This window comes from Ranitomeya variabilis, chromosome 5 (genome assembly GCF_051348905.1).
Source record: "Ranitomeya variabilis isolate aRanVar5 chromosome 5, aRanVar5.hap1, whole genome shotgun sequence".
In the NCBI taxonomy this organism is placed as follows: domain Eukaryota; kingdom Metazoa; phylum Chordata; class Amphibia; order Anura; family Dendrobatidae; genus Ranitomeya; species Ranitomeya variabilis.
Genome location: NC_135236.1, coordinates 330,841,975 through 330,863,450, shown reverse-complemented (window position 1 = coordinate 330,863,450; position 21,476 = coordinate 330,841,975). Strand labels below are relative to the sequence as shown.

Here is a 21,476-nt window from a genome sequence, read left to right as displayed (position 1 = left end):
ACAGAAAAACAAGATTTTCAAAGTATGGTTACCCTCACATATGGGAAGAAGGTTACAGACCACACCCAGATTAAATGAGAACCATGAATTGACACATAGTACAAGAGAAGACAGACTTAGGCAATTAAATTCTTACATCACAGGAGAGGCCACTCCGAATGCTGAAATTTTGGAACAATTAAAAACTAATATTAATGAGGATCCATTTGTATTTTTGGTAAAATTTGAGCAGGCCTATAGAATGGTGATGGAAATTGGGCCTAATCAGGAACCAACATCCATGATCAGATTTTTTGTGAAAAAGTTCAAATATTTGGATCCTGCCTCAGAACAAATGGCTAGTACTCAGCCATCATTGCAAGAAGCAACAGTTTTTATCGACAGAGTAAGGAGATCCATGAAGCAAAATCAGGTGAAGGCTAAAATAGCTGTAATTCATGAGAAGGAGGATAGTCAGCTGAAATTTAGACCCACAGTAACATTCAAGAGCAGAGATTACGTGGAACAAAGAGGTAAAAATACTACACAAAGAAACAATATCCATTGTTATTTCTGTGGTATACCTGGACACTTAAAGTGGCAATGCAGAAAATTCTTGAGAGCAGAATCAGAGACAGGTACACAAGGGACAGGTAATCTTGGAAGGGAAAATGGTCTCATGCCGAAAGTATCCACCAGACCTTCTGCACCTCCATTACAGTCTAATGCCCCCACTCACACTGACAACAGACAAACGCAGTCTCCATATGCACCATTAATCAGACAGATCAGAGAGATGACAGTGAAGGAGACCGAGCCCAGAAATAGAATGCCGAGTGCTTTCAAGAAGGACACTGGACTTCTCCCATCCCCTTCATCCTTCTGACAATCACAGACAATTCCAACACCTCATCCACTGGAATTTGTGACTCGAGTTACATTAGATGAATGTGGAAGACCATTTGTCAAGGTAAATCTAGCAGGACAGAATGTTGTATTTCTCATTGATACAGGAGCTCAGTTAAGCGTCACAAATCTTGATCTGAAGCTACAACCAGATTCACCAGTTTGTACAATTGTTGGTTTTAGTGGAAAAGGTGGAACTAGAGCAACCTTAGTTACTGATGTGATATTGGAAATACCTAGTTCTTTCAAAACAGGAATTGACATTTGGTATTGTCGTGACTCTGAAAATATACTTGGCACGGATTTTATGCAGAAATTTGGATGGGTTGTTGATCTAGGAAATCAGGTGATCTGGAAGGATTCTAATGGTTGTAAACCTGTAGTCATTGATCCTAGTGATTATAGCCATGTTGGAAGTATTTGCTTAAATGATGTTGTGTCAACGGATCATCTGTGGCCTGAAACTGGTGGTGATGAGGTATTGACAGAAATTGTACAGCTTTTTCCTTCTCTTTGGGCTCAGTTCAGGAATGAAGTAGGGACCATGAAAGATGTAATTGTAAATGTCGAGGGGCGTGATCCCCCACCTCAGCGTCAGTATAAATTGCCTCCAGAATCAATTGAGTCTATGTCAAAGATCATACAGGAATTGTTAAAGCAAGGTGTCATCCGAAAGGCTAATTCTGTAAGTAACAATCCTTTGTGGTGTGTTTTGAAATCTGATGGTTCTTATCGGATGATATTGGATCTGCGGATGTTTAATAAACATACTCCCAATGTAGCACCCATTGTTGCAGATACTCATGACATGATGGCAAGGTTGAATGCAAAGGCAAAATACTTTTCTGTACTAGACATCAGTAATGGTTTTTTCAGTATACCTCTTGAAAAGAGTTGTCAGTACAAGTTTGCTTTTACTTTCCTGGATGAGCAATACCTTTTTTGCAGGTTACCTCAGGGAGCTCATTTGTCACCGAGTATATTTCATCAGGCATTGGCAAAGGTATTAGCTAAATTTTCAAGGCCGGACTGTATTTTACAGTATGTGGATGATATTTTGCTATCCACAGAAGATAAGGAGTCACATGTTACACTTCTGAAAGAGTTGTTTGAGCTGCTGCATGATGCAGGGTTGAAATTGAACACAAAAAAGGTCAAATTGCTGCAGACTGAGGTCAGATTCTTAGGAGTATTGTTGAGCCCAGGTAAAAGACAACCATTGCAGGAACGGATCGATGCAATTGCTTCTTTGCCAGTTCCAACATCATACAAGGCAGTAAGACATTTCTTGGGTCTTATAAATTTTTCAAGGGAATTCATTGAGAATTTTGCAGACAAAGCCAGGCCTTTGTATGATCTTTTAAAAAATGAAAACAGTGAGTATTTTGGTCCTTGGGGTGATGAACAACAAACCTCATTTGAACAATTGAAAATGAATTTACAAACTGCACCTGCTTTGTCCACAGTAGATCCTACGGCTCCATTTGCTTTGCAAGTGCACACATCAGAGACTTCTGTGTCTGCTGTGCTGCTACAGTTGCAAGGAGAAGAGTGGAGAATTTTGGGCTATTTTTCTAAGCTTCTCTCACCTGTTGAAAGAGGGTTTGAGACATGTGCAAGACACCTGGTAGGTGTGTACTTTGCAGTCAAAGCAACTGAACACATTGTTGGGTTCAACAAAATCATTTTGCAAACTCCTCATTCTACACTAAAACTTCTCTTTGAGAATAATATCCCAGGTGTGTCACATCAGAGATTTGCTCATTGGTTACTGTCATTGTCTCCCAAACAAATTGAGGTAGATTACAAAGCCAAATATGTTCTTCCTCAGTTGATGCAATATGAAGGACAAACTCATGATTGTTTGCAGTCTTTTCAGGATCCATGTCCATCGCTTTTCAGACGGAAGGCAGAGGCAACAGATGAACCAATTTTTGTTGATGGTTCCAGATTTTATGCAGATGGACATTACTATGCAGGATATTCCATTTTTTATCCTAAAAGAGAACAGGTAGTAAAACACAAATTACCAAGTCATTTTTCAGCTCAAAGGGCAGAGCTAGAAGCAGTGAAAATGGTGCTACAGCTGAACGAAGCTGATGATCAGTGTCCCATTGTAATCTACAGTGATAGCTCCTATGTTGTTAGATCACTGACAGATTATTTGCCAGTTTGGGAAAAAAGAGGCTATGTAGATTCTTCAAATAAGACTCTTGTACATAGTGACACACTGAAAACAATTTTCAAAATAGCATCAAAAACCCCTAATGGTTTTGCTATTGTCAAAGTACCAGCCCATAAAAAAACTGATGATGAATTATCTGTAGGAAATGCTACAGCAGATAGGTTAGCCAAAGAGGCAGCCCTGACAGGAGAAGAAGTGTTTCAACCAGAGACTATTGAGCTTTTAGCAGTTCAAAGAACGGACACGCATATCCCTTCTTTTGCGGAAGAACAGGAGAAAGACACATCTCTTGTTGCTTCCCGGGTTGATCCAAAACCTCCCTTTGTTTGTGAAAACGGGGTTTTGTGTCATGACTTAAACGGGGAGTTGCGTCCTGTTGTACCAAAACATCTACAGGCTGAGTTCACAAAATATAATCATGAAAGTTTGGGTCATTTGGGCCAACAGAAATTGTTAGACATTCTCAGAGAGAAATTTTACTGGGAAAAGATGGAAGAGACAGTACAAAGTATTGTCCAATCATGTCTCATTTGTGCCCAAATTAATCCAAGACCAAAAGGACAGAAACCGCCACTACTCCGAACCGCACCTGCAGATGGTCCATGGTCTACACTACAAATCGACTACATTGGTCCGTTACCATCAGGTAAAAATGGTCTCAGGTATGCATTGGTTGTGGTAGATGTTTTTTCCAAATGGGTTGAAATTTTACCTGTCAGAAAAGATGATGCTTTGTCTACAGCTAGAGCATTAGTTAATCATGTCTTTTGTACTTGGGGGATCCCAAGAATGATCTCCTCTGATAGAGGAAGTCACTTTACAGGAAAAATCATGCAAGCCGTTTGTACTATTCTAGGGGTACAACAACAGTTCCATGTACCTTACCATCCACAGTCTGCTGGTATTGTGGAAAGGATGAATAGGACAATAAAATCCAGAATTGCCAAGATGCTATTGGACAAAGGCAATACTTGGGTTGATGCCGTACCTTTTGTATTGTTGAGTGTGAGAGGAACAACTTCTTCCACAACTCAGTTCACTCCTTTTGAACTAATGACAGGAAGAAAAATGCCATTGATTTTTCCACATGAACCATTTTTGTCTACATCTCAAAAAGATGCTGTTGCAAGGTCCAAATGGTTGCAATTGTTGCAGGAAAATTTGAAAACAATTCTTCCTCATGCTGCATCAAGAATGCAGAGAATGGAGCCACCATATGAGTCCAAATTCAAAAAAGGGGCTCAGGTGATGATCAAAACTTTCAGGAAGAATGGACCTTGGGAAAGTAACTGGGAAGGTCCCTTTGATATCATTGAAACCATGGGACAAGTTATGATTCTTGTGCAACGAGCATCAAACGTGGTTAAAAATACCCGCAGGCAACAAAGAGTGTGGGTACATGTTGATCAATGCAAATTGTATATTGCAAAATAATGATACTGCATTTCTTTTAGGAAGAAATGAATTCCAATAAGAGCTGGAATACGGAACACCATGACCTTGATGGAAGGGATTCAACACCAATCCTTCGAGAAAAGACGACAGTTCCCAGGAAAAGTTACTATCTGATGGGAATCGCATTTCTGCTGCTATGTACTATTTCAACTGTGATCTACGCAGAAGACATCTTACATCGTGAAACAGACACTAGTGAAGTGAATGAACCTTTCAGAAGAACTCTACATTCGAGGAAACCAAGAGGATCAAGTTTACAAAACCTTAAAGATGAAGATATACCGGACAATTCAGTAGATATTACTGGAAACATCTGCATGGGTTATGGGGTGAAATGCTGTATTGAGCTACACTTCATACACGACACTGACATAATATTACATGCTACTACAGGACTTAATCCAGATTGAATATTCCACCAATCTAAAAATGATTGCACAAGCCTTACAAAGTGGAATTACTCCTTTAGGACTAATGAGAAATTTGCCTACAGAATATAGTTTTGCATTAAATCATACAGATTTGTGGGTAAATAAGTGGTTAGGATGTGACCAGGATATTTGTGTAGGAACATCACTGATTCCAGTGTCGGGAAGAGAAGAAACCCTAGTTCCTATAACTGTTCTGGGAATCCCTGTTAGTCACACACAATTGCTATATTATCAATTACAGGACACAGGTTTTGCATTTGACGGTACAAACACTGAACAATTAGACATTTCTTCATGTTTAAATTTTGTTTCTAAGGTAATGTGTTTACCTGGACAGGATAAAGTCATTTATCATTCATGTTTCAATAATCATACCTCATGTCATGCCAGAGTTGAGAATGTACACACGATCCATGACTTGGTGACACCAGTAAGCGCTAATAAGATTTGTTTCCAAGTTATGTCAGAGAAAGAAGTTGTTTCTGCATACTTTTCATCTTGTGTACATGCTGAAAATCTGACAATAGGTTTATATTGTATCGAGGGAAATGTGAAAACTCTCTCAAAGAAGGAAGGAAGTATTAATATTACGATAATACATTCAAGAAACCTAAAAATCCTTCCAATACAGTTCAATTTGTCCCAAATAAATAATTTTCCTTGGAATATGTGGACAAATGAAATAAAGAAAGACAAGGGTTTGTTAAATTTGTTAACAAAACAATTAAAAGAAGCTGAAATTGTATTCAGACATGAGCAAGGGAATTTAAATGATATTGAACATGAATGGACAAGTATGTCAGGCTCATCTTGGTGGAAAAATTTAGGAAAATCAGTAACTAGTTGGTCACAGTCTTCAACGAAGATGGCAGTAGGAAATGTATTATCTAATCCGATTGTTATTATATTTATTATAGTTTTGCTGTGTATAATATATCAAATAGTTATTATGTGTAAAATTAAGAACATTTATAAAAAGATAAAGACAGAAATGAAAAAGGAAGATGACATTTTAAGAGAAATGCTGAAAAGAAAAATATAATTCTCTAATTCTAAGTTTTCAAAACTCAGGTGACATTCGAGACAGATGTTAATACAAGGTTTTCAGAATAAAGAATGAATGTGATACGAATGGTGAGAGAAAGATTTTAGGATTAATTATGATATTCTCAAATCATAATCAGGGGGGAATGTAAAATCCAATAATAATATATAATCACTTACATATGGATAATTACATGAAATCATATAAAGAACCAAGGGTATAGGGAAAGTGTATGATACAGTTTCTGAAGGTCTTGTCATTGATCATCTGTCCTCTGCATGTCAGAAGCTAGAGGGTGTTTGTGAAGCCCAACCTATATTTGGATGTCTAGTGTTATTTCTAGCCGATAAACAAGTGTAACTAAGATAAGGAATATTCTGGAATCTACTTTTATGGTATAGACCATTGGCATGGAACTGGTTTACCTTATATGGATATTATGTAGGAGAAAATAGAAACCCATGAAAGTCTATGGGACGGATTTGTATATAAACCGTCTCTTCTCAGCATATGGTAGAGTCCTCATACCTTGAGCCTCTCTACATGGACGAACACATCATCACACAAGACCATATGTAAGATCTCTGCTTGCTTTCATTTTCTTTTTAACCTAATACTTGAATTTGTGTAATGAACTTATAATTTACTTTTTCTTCATTTTTGTAATCACTCTTTTTGAATGGACATTAAATGAGTTCTGTTTTATCCAAACAATTCTATTTTTACTTTTCTTCCCAATCCTCACTAAGATACATTTTTTCTAACATTTACTGTGTACCGTCAGTGTCCGGCCAGTGCCCTGCTAACACTGCTTGTCTTCTCAGACTGTCTGCCGCTCATCACTCCGCTACCCTGGACAACAACAGTGCTGCCAGTGCCTGCTCCGACACACTCAGCTGCTCGTCATTCCGTCATCCAGGATGACATCTGTACTGCCAATACCAGTTCCATCTTGCTCTAGCCTTCCGCTACTTGCTATCTCAGCAAGTCTACCTGTTCCGCTGGGCCAGCTGCAAGGTGTCCGGGGTCTAACTAGAGGTAGCACCTGCGTCATTTCAATCTGACCCTGCTTGAGAGGTCTTACTACGGGTGTCTGGGGCTCGCATAGTCACACTTCCTTCAGAGCCCCCTGGGCCGTGGTCCTGTGGTTCCACTAATATAGCAATAAACGAATGTACACTGCAACACCTGTGCCTCAGCTTCCATTCGTTACAATTTAATCCAGTTTTGGTAAATTGGGCCAAAAGAAAAAACTTTCACAAGAATACAAACATGTGAAAACACCGTTATACAATATATGCTACTGTTAATTTCTTAATTTCTTAAGTTAGCAATGTTGACATAATGCAAAACTAAAGCATGAAAACAGGAACATATGGAAACAGGCAAAAACTAAAGTAGTCTGAAAACACGAAGAGCAACTTGAACACTGTCAGGTTGGGTTATCCTTTTGGTTTATTTTGCAGCTGTGAAGAAATGTGACATTCTCTATAATATGCTGTTATAAACATATATTAGATGAAAAGTTTACACAGCGCAAGTGCTAAAAGTCTAAGGATATATTTCTATTTTATCTTGCGCTAATAAACGCATTGTCCTGGTTACTGTCCAATATGTTATACAATATAAAATACTTCACGTTTTTGGACCATGTTCTCTGAAAGTAATAGCCTTTTAAAAACTCCCATCGGTCTTATTCTCAGCTTTTTATTATACAGTATATTAATCCACTTCACTGTTTTTCTAGGGCGATTCTTTATTCTCACCTGCTCTATTGAGTAACTGTGCCTTGGACCAGAGGGATTTACATTTTTAGTAGACACAAAATTAGTTTATGGAGAAGATGAAAAACAGTATACCGTGCAACATAAAGCTCTAAATCAATATATACAGAAAGTTGGAAAGGAAATAAAACTCACATATAATTCATTGGTTTAGAAATATAGCAATTAAATGCAGACTGCAATAAGACTATTGTTCTGCTCCTGTACAGATAAATCATCATGGACTAATCTGGTTCTAAATTCCGACTATTCATTTCTATGTCTGAATTGTCGGGAATGTATTAGGCTACGTTCACATTTGCGTTGTGCGCCGCAGCGTCGGCGACGCAACGCACAACACAAATGTGAACGCATGCACAACGCAGCGTTTTGTGACGCATGAGTCTTTTTTTGCTTGATTTTGGACGCACAAAAAATGCAACTTGCTGCGTCCTGTGCGCCCTGATGCGTGCGCCGCAGTCACGCATGCGTCACAAAACGCAAGTGCAACGCATGTCCATGCACCCCCATGTTAAATATAGGGGTGCATGACGCATGCGTCGCCGCAGCGGCGCCCGACGCTGCGTCGCACAACGCTAATGTGAACGTAGCCTTAGAGATTTTAGAGTGGTTCTACTTGGTAATTTCATAAATTGAGGGTATGTGGCATTATAATAAGAAATGCAGACAACGCTTATCGACTTAACACTTGGTCACAAAATCTCTAGCAGCTCGATGTTAAAGGGATTTCCCAGGTTAAACTGCAACTTCAGCAAGAACTACATCATGTTAAATTCTAACAGAGCAATATACACTGTCAGGCTATGTTCACATGTTCCATTTCACAAGTTTTTGCTACATTTTTTTCTGCAGGCAAAACCTGCTCTCTTGGCAGTAAAGAAGCTACTTACAAAAAACAGGTTTTGCTGCACTTTTTGCTGCATTTTCCAGGATCCCATGGCTACATGGACATCATTGAATTCTCAATCAATGTTCAGGGTACTCTTCTGGAATTCAGTTGAGAATACTTTTCCTTTTCTTGCAGCGACAGCCAAAATTTATAAAAGATTTAAAAACTCTTAAAAAAAAGTCACCAGCTGTCCAATATTTTAATAATAGTGACTGAACTAAGGAAGTAGGATATTGGATGGGCAGCAGTTTCTAGTTTGCATATGTGTGGTAGATAAAAGGGGCTAACAAGGGGAGAAACTTCAAGTGATCAGTAGAGCAGAAATGAATAGTAAGATACTGTAGATAAAACTTGCTCACACTGTTCTCGCCTGTCAGTCAAGCAAGTATGTTCTGCATAGTCCTTTAACAGCAAAAGCACAAAAAGAGGATTCGGAGATCCTCCAAAAATTTGAAAAAACAGCAACAAAAGGCAGAGATTCTTACCTGCCTAGGCCTCCAAACAAATGCACTAAAAGGATGCAGTGGACCCATGTGGTTAAAATGGAAACAACACAGGTGCAGCATAACCGATGAGGGAGCCACTCACCAGCTACCAAACTAATGGAGGGGGTGGCTGCTTGGCATATTACTGCACATAAAAACTTGTATGTGGCGCTGTTCACACAATGGAGATGCACAGCATCCAGGCAGGCCTAGTAGTGACACCCTTCTATTAGATCAGGTGGGCCTGCCCAGCGCTATCCAAATGCACCCCATGTGCACAGACACCACAGTTTACAAGTAGAAAATGGGCCCAACTGCACCCCGAAAAAAGTGCAAAAAACACATAAAAAAATTATTATGTGAGGTATAAGTTTATATTCTGGCCAAAATACGCAAGCTCATAACCCACGTCAAGGGTCCTCACGCTTATGAGTCCTATCTCTAAACAGCAAAAGCACAAAAAGAGGATTTGGAGATCTTCCAAAAATTAGAAAAAACACCAACAAAAGGCAGAGATTCTTACCTGCCTAGGCCTCCAAACAAATGCACTAACAGGATGCAGTGGACCCATGTGGTTGAAATGGAAACAACACAGGTGCAGCATAACCGATGAGGCAGCCACTCACCAGCTACCAAACTAATGGAGGGGGTGGCTGCTTGGCACATTGCTGCACATAAAAACTTGTATGTGGCGCTGTTCACACAATGGACGTGGGTTATGAGCTTGCATATTTTGGCCAGAATATAAACTAATACCTCACATAATAATTTTTTTATGTGTTTTTTGCACTTTTTTCGGGGTGCAGTTGGGCCCATTTTCTACTTGTAAACTGTGGTGTCTGTGCACATGGGGTGCATTTGGATAGTGCTGGGCAGGCCCGCCTGATCTAATAGAAGGGTGTCACTACTAGGCCTGCCTGGATGCTGTGCATCTCCATTGTGTGAACAGCGCCACATACAAGTTTTTATGTGCAGCAATGTGCCAAGCAGCCACCCCCTCCATTAGTTTGGTAGCTGGTGAGTGGCTGCCTCATCGGTTATGCTGCACCTGTGTTGTTTCCATTTTAACCACATGGGTCCACTGCATCCTGTTAGTGCATTTGTTTGGAGGCCTAGGCAGGTAAGAATCTCTGCCTTTTGTTGCTGTTTTTTATAGTCCTTTAACACAAATTTCTTGAAACAAATCCTGCAGAAAACACAGGGGTTAATTTCTGCTGATATGTTCCATTTTCGGGTGATGCATGTCTGAGGCACAGTATTTGTAAGCCAAAATCAGAAGAACAATCAGAGGAAATGTGCAATAGAAACACATCACCACTTCGATATTTATCACCCACTCCTGGTTTTGGCTTACAAATTCTGATGTAAAATACTCACCAAATACTGCCTTAAAGTGAATATTATCACTAAAGTGGCATCCTACAACCAAAAAATTAGCCTAGGTTCGAACATGAATAAAAGAAAATTATGCAACATTCACTAGTCCAGCCATTGCCTATGATGTTTTTTGCTGTCCTCCCCAATTATAATACACTAGATGGTGGCCCGATTCTAACGCATCGGGTATTCTAGAATATGCATGTCCACGTAGTATATAGCACAGGCCACGTAGTATATTGGTCAGCCACGTAGTATATTGCCCAGTGACGTAGTATATTGCCCAGTGACGTAGTATACTACCCAGCCACGTAGTATATTGCCCAGTGATGTAGTATATTGCCCAGTGACGTAGTATACAGCACAGAGCCACGTAGTATATTGCCTAGCCATGTAGCATATTGCCCAGCCACGTAGTATATAGCCCAGCCACGTAGTATATAGCCCAGCCACGTAGTATATAGCCCAGCCATGTAGTATATAGCCCAGCTACGTAGTATATTGCCCAGCTATGTAGCATATTGCCCAGTGACGTAGTATATTGCCCAGTGACGTAGTATTCAGCACAGAGCCACGTAGTATATTGCCCAGCCATGTAGTATATTGCCCAGCTATGTAGTATATTGCCCAGTGACGTAGTATATTGCCCAGTGACGTAGTATACAGCACAGAGCCACGTAATATATTGCCCAGTGATGTAGTATATTGCACAGAGCCACGCAGTATATTGCAGTGATGTAGTATACAGCACAGAGCCACGTAGTTTATTGCCCAGCCACATAGTATATTGCCCAGCCACGTATGTCACAGGTTAAAAAATAAAAAATAAACATACTCACCTTCCGATCCGAGGGCCCCTTGTAGTTCAAACATACTCACCATACTTGTAGTTCTGTCACCTGTGCGAGGTACAGGCGGCAGCTTCTGGTCCCAGCCTGCTCGCGCAGGCGCGCAGGGCCTGTGATGACGTCGCGGTCACATGACCGTGACATCACGGCAGGTCCTTTCTGCGCAGGCGCGTAGGACTTGCGATGACGTCGCAGTCACATGACCGTGACGTCATGGCAGGTCCTTCTGCCAGACCATCCGTGCCAACGAAACGTGCCGGTTGCATCGCGAGGAGCGGGAAAGGCGGCGTAGGTGAGTATATAATCATTTTTTAGTTTTTTTAAATTATTTTTAACATTAGATGTTTTTACTATTGGCGCTGCATAGGCTGCGTCAATAGTAAAAAACTTGGTCACACAGGGTTAATAGCAGCGGTAACGGAGTGCGTTACCGCCGGCATTAACCCTGTGTGAGCGGTGAGCAGAGGGGTGTATGCGGTCGCCGGGCAGTGAGTGCGGGCAGTAAGGAGCGGCCATTTTCTTCCGGACTGTGCGCGTCGCTGATTGGTCGCGGCAGCCATGACAGGCAGCTGGCGAGACCAATCAGCGAACGAATAACCGCGACAGACAGACAGACAGAAGTACAGACAGACGGAAGTGACCCTTAGACAATTATATAGTAGATACAGACTTGGATTTTTGCTAAAGTAAAAGGATTTCACCACTGATGAGTGCTGCAGTTTTTTCGTCTATGATGATTAATTATATGATTGTTATCTAACATTTAGAGCAAGTAATGAATGTTGCGACCAAAAACAACATATAAGGCCCCAACTAATTTTGTCTACAGAACTTACCTATTGTGGCTCCAGATTCCGGTCTGTTCAAAGAGCTAATGATTACAAAACCAAATCCCTCATTCTCTTTGCGATGGATGATCACATCACTGGATTGTGAGCTCTGAGAAAAGCCCTCAGGAGGGGAAGTGTTACTCTGTGCAGTATGGTTACTATTTGGATACGCAGAGTCACTTCTCGGGGAGCTGTGGTGCGTTGACACTGAACCAGGACTCCTGCCATTTTCCGGGCATGTATCACCTATCATAATACACAAAGCACTCTTATTTCAAGACAATGCAACATTTTTCTATTTACTGTATACTTATAGCATGCATGTAGAACAGTACTTACTTGAAACACAGTCAAATGTTTGTTACATAATATAAAAGAGATGTTCAGGTATATGAAATGTCCTTTATAAACATATAATTTTAAACCTTAATCCCTTTTGTAATTACTTTTATTATTAAATTCCCACACTATTCCTTACAGTATCTTGCAAAAGGTTTTACTGTGCTTTTTTGTGTTTTCAAGTCTCTTGGTGGTGTGAACATGTCTCTACGGGTTGTTCTCCATGTGCGCAGCTCATGTGTTCTGGTTTTCACATAATTGTTTTCTTGTGTCCACAAGACTGGGGAGGCCTCCACCCCTCTTTTTTTGAGCTGTGCGCACAGGAGCCGTTCTGTCCAGCGTGTCCACATGGACATTCCTTTTCTGAACCCTGCTCATACAGGTATTGTACATATGACCAGGTTTTAAATACATCAGATAGGGATTACATACTGTACATTAGCTAGGACTGCTCTGATATGGGTATACCTCGGCGTTTGGTAGAGCGGCTTAATATACATTTTTTGCAAAAAAAGTATCAACCAAATACCCTGTTTTTTCCATCTTTTTACCAGCACTTGCTGTCTACTGTGATTTTTTTGCAACAGAGTGTTTTTGGTTTTACTGTGCTTTTTTGTGTTTTCAAGTATCTTGCAAATCCCTAAGTCTACATTCACACTTGCGTACCGGGGCTTTACGGACGGCTGCATTCTTCCTCCCTGAAGCTCCAACCTCTTCCGCACTTCTTCTGTTTAGGTCCGCCTACTTCTGCAAGCATCATGCGTACCTATCTTTAACATTGGGTGCGCAGGACATGAGGATGTACGTGGATGTGTCGTTTCGACGTGCCCGCCGACCGTACGGGAATGCAACTTGTGGGGCTTTGCGTGCAGCCGTCCGCAAAGCCCCGGTACACTAGTGTGAATGTAGCCTAAATATGTTTTTCCTTTTACTTCACTTCCTGTGACGTTTTGGTTGGGAGGAATCTTGAACGGGACATCACAGGAAGCTGGAGCTGAACTCACTTCCCCACAGCATCTATCATCCTTCCTGAAACAGGACGTCATCAGGGTGTGGCACTTTAGTTACTTACTACAATTTCTTGCATCGCTGTCCCCTAAAGATGTCCTGGATCCATGGTGATACATGCTGTGGGAGATGTGAGTGCAGTGCTGGTGCTTTTCTCTCTGCCCCTACAGCTTCTAATTGTGGAAAAAAACATTGATAGTGGGCGGATATAGAAGCAGTGAGTGACACAAGCAGATTCCCACAGCTTTTAGCACTGCACTGAAACAAATAGTCATTAGAGGGCAGCATTTGTGTCACATACTGATTCTATCACGGTCCCCTGATGCCGATTCGCTAGAGGGCTGGGCTAGAAGCTCTTGGCCAGCCCTGGTGTTACTCACGGCTTCTATCTCAGCCCCTTGTTGACTTCTTGTTTCACCGTTAGAAGCTGTGAAAAAGAGAAAGTGAATAATTATGTTTCCCTTAACCCTTAAAGGACCCGGGGTATTTCTGCTTTTGCGTTTCCATTTTTTGCTCCCCTTCGTCCCACAGCCATAACGTTTTACTTTTTGGTCAATATGGCTATGTGAGAGCTCGTTTTTTGTGGGATGAGTTGTACTTTTGAATAGCATCATTGTGTTTACCATATCGTGCACTGGAAAGTGGGAAAAAAAAATTCCAAGTGCGGTGAAATTGCAAAAAAGTGCAATTCCACAATTGTCTTTTGCATTTTTTTTACCATGTTCACTAACTGCTAAAACTGACCTGCCATTATGATTCTGGGTCGTTACAAGTTCACAGACACCAAACATGTCTATGTTCTTTTTATTTAAGTGTTGAAAAAAAATTCCAAAGTTTGTAAAAAAAAAAAAGTCACCATTTTCCGAGACCCGTAGCGTTTCCATTTTTCCTTATCTGGGGCTGGATGAGAGCTTATTTTTTGCACGATGAACTGATGCTTTTAATGATACCATTTTGGTACATATACAATCTTTTGATCACCTGGTATTGCATTTTAATACAATGTTGCAGCGACCAAAAAATCGTAATTCTGATGTTTTTATTTTTTTTCTCACTATGCCATTTATGTGTATTTTTTTTATTGTTTTATTATGAATTGGGGCGACAGGGGGTGATTTGAACTTTTATATTTTTTTTATTTTTTTTAATATTTTTAAAAACATTTTTTTTTTACTTTTTACTTGCTTCAATAGTCTCCCATGGGAGACTAGAAGCTGCGATCATCCAATTGCTTGTGCTACAGAGTTCCTTGATGTAGCGGCGCTCATAGCTACCTGGCTATGACAACCACAGGGGTCTCCTGCTGACCCCGAGTTGTCATGCCAACCCATCAGGCGACTCACGATCATGTGATATGGGCGGCGATGGGAGGAGGTAATGACGTGCTTCCTGTGCGTGCATGTTAAATGCCACTGTCAGAGCTTGACAGCAGCATTTATCATGATAACAGCCGCATGTGAATAGCGATTCCACCCGCGACCATTAGGGGCACATGGCAGCTAATCAGATCAGCTGTCATGTGCCGGAAAAGGTGCGGGCTCATCACAAGAGCCCGCACCAAACAGGGGGAGGCGCCCAATGTTGGATATATCCGTCATTTGACATTAAGGGATTAAAAGGAATATATATAGTGATCAGCGAACACACTCAAATAAGGTGTTATCGGAGCAATGTGCCAATAGAGTATCTTCGATGTGCTTGAATTTTATGTTCCAGTTGCCGCGGCTGCATGTCTCGCTGCTTCTCTGACAGCCGCAACACATGCAGGAATTATCTGTGTGTTAAGAATCCCTGCATGCGTTGCGACTGTCGAACAGCTGTGAGACATGCAGATATGGCAAGTCGAACATAGTATTCAAGCCCGCAAAAGATACTCTATTAGCACACGAGTGTGCTCGGATAACACCTTATCCTAGCACGTTCCACTCATAACTAATTATATGACATTAGAAAACAGTCTGCTTTTTTTTTTTTTTTACACAACTAGGTCCATTCTTGTCCATGACGGTGTCCAGTATTGAAGTCTAGTCATGTTGATTTTCATAGGATTTTATTCACAGAAACAGCTCATTACACTACTATGTTAAGATGTACATACCTATGGATAGCACCTTTCGTCTCACAGTAAGATTAACTTGTCCATTACGAGCAGCATTATGCATGAGATCAATCACATATCGGTGGGTTTTGCCAGCAACAGGAATCCCATCTACATATACTAATTCATCACCAGGGCGTAGACGGCCATCTCTGTCTGCTGAGCCCATAGCTATTACGGCACCAATTAAAATCTAGAAAAAAGAAACGCATATGACCACGAGATGAACTTATTGCACAGTCCAACCAAAGAATACTTTAATATAACAGTAATTAACGTTGGTGTTCTTTTAAGTTCAAAGACAAATAAAAGCATGCACTTACCGAGAACCCAACCAATAAAGACAACTATTTTGAACATATTAAGCTCCTATATCATCAAAAATAGATTTTCAAGTGGTTATCTGGTTTAAATTCCAAGGGAATAGTGTAATAATTAATTTCAACTTGCTGCCAGAGATACCTGCAGATTGCAGCTAATTGCTGAAGCTGTCATCTCATAACACTCCCTGTCTTCAGTTTATTCTCAGAGGACCCTTTTAGGCTGACATTGTTTTTTTCTGGCTGGACAAGAAAAAAAAAGTAGTTTTCTGTATTTTTTTTCTAAACGTGTTTCTTTCATGCGTTTTCTTTCTATAGAGTAGACTATATAAAAAACTATATCTATTAGAGAAAAAAATAAAATAAAAAAATGCTTTTGGAAAAATAAACAGGAACCCATAGAATGCACTTAAAGAAAAAAAACACTAAAAAACCTACAGTTTGTATTGCATCTCATATTTTTCTATTGACTAACAACTGCAAGTTTTTGTAGGGGATCTGGAGCGAAGAGTGGCCATGCCTTAGGTTTAAAAATTCACTGGATAGTTCTGGAGAAAGCTATTTGGGCTAGGCAGTATGAGGCAGGCTTCCTTATTACAGATTCTGGCTGGCTCAGTGCTGTCAGTCATTGCACATGTGAAAGTGACAGTGGTGCTGCAGATTTTGTGGCCCCAAGCTCTTAATTTGCATATGAACATAAATAATATTTTTCTCCTATCTAGCCATTTTTTAAAGTAAAGCGATGACTTCTCTAAGTGCATGGTCCTTTCCAAGAACCTGTGCTTACTTTGATATGCATTTCTGAAGGCAGACTTCTTTACCCCAGACTGACCAAATTTTTCATCTCCTGCTCAACGTCCTTATGAGCAGCTGTTTTATGGAATTTGCACACTCTCATCTAGAAAGACCTACCTAATTACAAACAATTATGCGTTTCTATTATAAATGTACTAATATATATTTAACTACCAACATTCTCTGCGTGAATTCTGCTCTTTGTTAGAAGGACAACTGTGGAAGAGGAACACTGTGTTCACTCGGAGCCATGCTCATTTAAATCACCAAGGGAAGCAAGAAATTTGCAGTAGTTTGCCCTGTTCTGAGTGGAGGTGACAACATAGAAACAGCATGTAGAGCATTTTATGATTTAGGCATTGGTGCGATCACACTGGGGATTCCAGCGCCAAGCTTGTACAAGAATCATACATTTTTTTTTACATCAAATATGCAGTAAAATATTACAGGCGTTCTCGTTTTCTTATAGTTCTCAGGCCAGCGTGGGATAAAACGTTCTATTACATAAGTTCCAAGCTGAGATCTTTTAAAATGTTCCTGGCTCGAAATCTTCAACAATGGAACTTCAAACATTAAACACCCAGTAAAGCATTAGAGGTATACTTTTAGAACTTCTTTTTAAATCTGAAAGCTCGAAAGATAAATTTAAACACTTCACATGCTGTGAAACATTTGCTGTATAAGGAAAATGGACCTCGAGTTACCGTATTTTCCGGCGTATAAGACGACTTTTTAACCCCCGAAAATCTTCTTAAAAGTCGGGGGTCGTCTTATACGCCGGGAATCGACTTGTACGCCGGTGTATATGGTGGGTGGGGAGGGGGAGTGATCCTGATGACGAGGGGGCGTCTCACAGGAAAGTGAGTAATCCCCATTACCTTATCCTAGCGGTGCAGCGTGGGGGTGTCAGTGCTGGGAGCGGCGGCAGCTGCTGTGTTCTGGTGCGGCGGCTCCTCTTCTGTGTGGGGCCTCTGTGCTGTGAGGTGGCGGCGGCAGCGGCGTATCTTTATCCAGTTGGGGCTCCTCCGGCATCTCCTTAGCCCTGGAGGCCCCGCCGCAACTCCATCGGTGCAATGTGGTGGCCTCCGGGAAAATGGCCGCTGCTCAGATTCAGATCTCGTGTCCCGAGATTTCGGGACGAGATCTGAATCTGAGCAGCGGCCATTTTCCCGGAGGCCACCGCATCGCACCTATTGAGCTGCCTCCGGGAAAATGGCCGCTGCATTGCACTCATGGAGTTGCGGCGGGGCCTCCAGGGCTAAGGAGATGCCGGAGGAGCCCCAACTGGATAAAGATATGCCGCCGCCACCGCCACCGCACAGCACAGAGGCCCCACACAGAAGAGGAGCCGCCGCACCAGAGCACAGCAGCCGCCGCACCAGAGCACAGCAGCCGCCGCCGCCACTCCCAGCACTGAGACCCCCACGCTGCACCGCTACGATAAGGTAATGGGGGATACTCACTTTCCTGTGAGACGCCCCCTCGTCATCAGGATCACTCCCCCCCCCCCAAAAGGCACATATTCACCGGCCCTATAAGACGACATAGGGTGTATAAGAAGACCCCCGACTTTTAAGAAGATTTTATATTTTAACTGGTAAAGTTGGGGGGTCGTCTTATACGCCCAGTCGTCTTATACGCCGGAAAATACGGTAGTTTTTTTTGTTTTACCTTTTACCTTTCTTTTTAGCTAAATTTCTAAGCACACTCAAATGAACTACATATTTGTATTTGCGAAGCAGCATATAAGAATAAATAATATTAGTAATGTAATGCATATTATAGAAATAGGATATAGCCAGTCACAACACTCACCGATATTCTACTGCACATGACAATATACAATCAAGATTATAAAAAAAAATGTGGTTCTAGCCTAGAAATGCTGAGCACAGACTATGTACTGTAATGTAAACTAAACTAATAAAAAACTGTCTAAAAAAAGTCTAGAATTGTAAAATTCTAACGAGAGACATCATAATAGAACATTGTGGTTTTCATGGTATTTTTTGGAGAAATTCGTGAGAATCTAATGGATCTGTGTTAAAAGCATGATATTGTTTAAGGACCTCATGAGGGAATTTATAAATTAGAGGCATATTCAGATTAAATGTGATGACAAAAGCTATGTAATAGAGTAGGTTGAATTTATTTCAGTGGAAATAAATTCTATTCCAATTCCAGGATATGTTTTTGTTATAATTTACTCTCCGCTAATTCAACAAGCTTGGGTCTGGCTGCCCATCATCCTCACAGCTTGAAGTCCTGGCCTAGAGTGCATGTCATAAGGTCTTACACCCTAGGTGGGGACTTCTGGCAGTCACTTGGGACAACACCTCTCTGCACAAGCATGTTGTAAGGTCGCACCAAAGTCGTAAAATGTGTAGGGACATCACAAACCTAGTTGAGGTTGGAAGTCCCAGCCTAGTGTAAAGATGTCCAAGGTTTCAGTGTGCAACAGCAGAAAAAGAGACCCTGATGACCATATGGAGGACAGTGAGCAGTGGAGGCAATCTGTGACATGAGTATTAGGTTGTTTCTTTTCCAACAGCATCTATTTATTATGCCCCGGTCTATCTCCAAATTCCAGATAAGAGCAATAGATATTAAGGAACATTCAATTTGAAGAAAATAAATTGACTGCATAATTAATTTCCTGATAAAGTTTGAACGATTTGGCAAATTGAAATCTAGTCACATCTGCTCATCTTTTTTTATATACACAACATATGTAGGAAATGTATCACATATTTCTTTTTTTTTAGTTAAGGAGATCTGCTTTACACCAAATCAACATAAGAAAACTGTGAGAGTAATGTAATGATCTTTATGGGACAGTGTTGAGGACATGCTCTTTAATGTGCAGAGGTCACTGCGCAGGGTAGGGGTGTGACTATCACCTGCTGTAAATTGTAAATCCTGTGTTATCAGTTTCTAAGTGTATAACACAGCTGCTAATTGTAATCCATCTGATGATAATGATATTACATGGGTTAGATCCAGACCAATTTCTCACAAAAACAAGGAATGACATAAGCATCAACATTAGGGGTGAGGTGGGCAGGGGAACAGTTAGAGTAGTGTCACTGATGTGAGAGTGCTTATAACATGATCTGAGTAAGTACTGTCCACACCACAAATGAAACATTGATCGATTGTTCTAACTTTGCTCTAATATTATCCCATCATTAGTCAGCATTCCCAAATGTTCACTATTTTTATGGTCTTTCATCGAATGCATGTAAAATCATTGCTGGAACCCAATGAAGAGTGTGTACATCTCAACAATTTGCTCTTGAAAATATACTGTTAGCACAAATATAAAAAAAAATCAAATACAGTATTCATATCTTTGCTATAAGTGCAGTATAACAGCTAAAATCACCCTGACTTTTTAGAACAAGGCATTCAGTTCTACTGTAATGTAGGGAAATCTGAAGAAGCAAAATGCATTCAAACGTAAGAGCTCTGTGTAGATCACATATCCAGTGGACTTTCATTTCAGCGATAAAACTCTAGAATAGGTCTTTTAATCCTCACTCCTCAAATTTATACTCTTTAAAGCTTATCCCTTCAAAGGAAAGGCTGCCAAGCTGAATGTATCAGTGCATATATTAAAGGGAGTATAAGGAATAATGATGCCTCAACTTGCATGGAGTCTTTAAGGTAATTCAGAAAACATTTATGCCCACTGCACTGCACACATTTACACTCTCTACTGACTGTCGTGGAGTTGAATCTGCAGGGCTATGAAAGTATAGAGAAGTACTAAATGAATATAGTCTCATTATATTTAACTGCACTGCTGATTGCTTAATGCTTTTGTTAGTATTTAAGATTTTTATCCTAAAGTTTCCTGCTACATTTTGCTAGGTCTCTACCGGCCATATGTAAAACCTGCAGTGAAGAATAAAGTCTATCTCCACTTGCTACACAAAGTTCCCCTGTAGTTTACAGATGGCATATAACTCAGCTTTCCTTGTTCTTACAGTTCTCCTTCTTGTGACTACTGCTTTACGTTCTTCAGCAGCATGATCCGTGCAATTTTCTTCTGCTTCCTGTTGACTGACTTGTAGGAGCCACCTAAATAAGTGCGTCTAAGATGAGATGCTAATGTATTATTGTGGAGAGCATTTCCTGCTACTATTTTATACTCAAATAGTGTGTAACTAGGCAGTTACTAGATTTCCAGTTAACCAGTTTATCACTGCCTGTGGGATAAATGGAAAAAACAAACCAACATACAACAAACAAAACATAAAAGCGAGGAACAAGATACAAAACTAGTGTTAAAAGGGAACCTGTCACGTGAAAAATGCTATTAACCTGCAGGTTAATAACATTCTGAACCTGCCCCATGCTAACACTTAGACCCCACTGCTGGGAGGAAATAATTTTATTGTGCCCAGTACCATTCAAGTTGCAGTCACGGGGCAGTGTCGGCACAGGTTCAGTCACCACTCTGTGTGTAGAGAGCGGAGGCTGTAACCGCACCCCCGGCACTGACTGACAGCTGGTACTAATGCGGAGCTGCTGTCAGTCAGTGCTTCCTTCTATACAGAGGAGTGAACGCACACCGACACCACCCTCGTGAATGAAACCCAAACACTACTAGGAGGAATAAAGTTAATTTCCTCCCAGCAGCGAAGGTCTAAGTGCCAGGGTCAAGCATGTTCAGAATGCTGTTAACCTGCAGATTAAC

General features: G+C 40.8%; 1 protein-coding gene across 18 annotated transcripts in view; it reads right to left on the bottom strand.

The window, feature by feature from the left end:
• Positions 1 to 21,476, bottom strand: part of MAGI2 (membrane associated guanylate kinase, WW and PDZ domain containing 2) — a 1,417,815-nt gene that overhangs the window by 137,559 nt on the left and 1,258,780 nt on the right. For all 18 annotated transcript variants that reach the window (XR_013215731.1, XM_077264697.1, XM_077264691.1 and 15 more), the window contains 2 exons: positions 15,660 to 15,852; positions 12,221 to 12,460 (listed from right to left, as the gene is read on the bottom strand). Coding sequence is in view for 17 of the 18 variants with exons in the window: in XM_077264697.1 (XP_077120812.1) it covers positions 12,221 to 12,460; positions 15,660 to 15,852 (433 nt within the window). In the remaining variant the exon portion in view is untranslated. The remainder of the gene's footprint in view (positions 1 to 12,220; positions 12,461 to 15,659; positions 15,853 to 21,476) is intronic.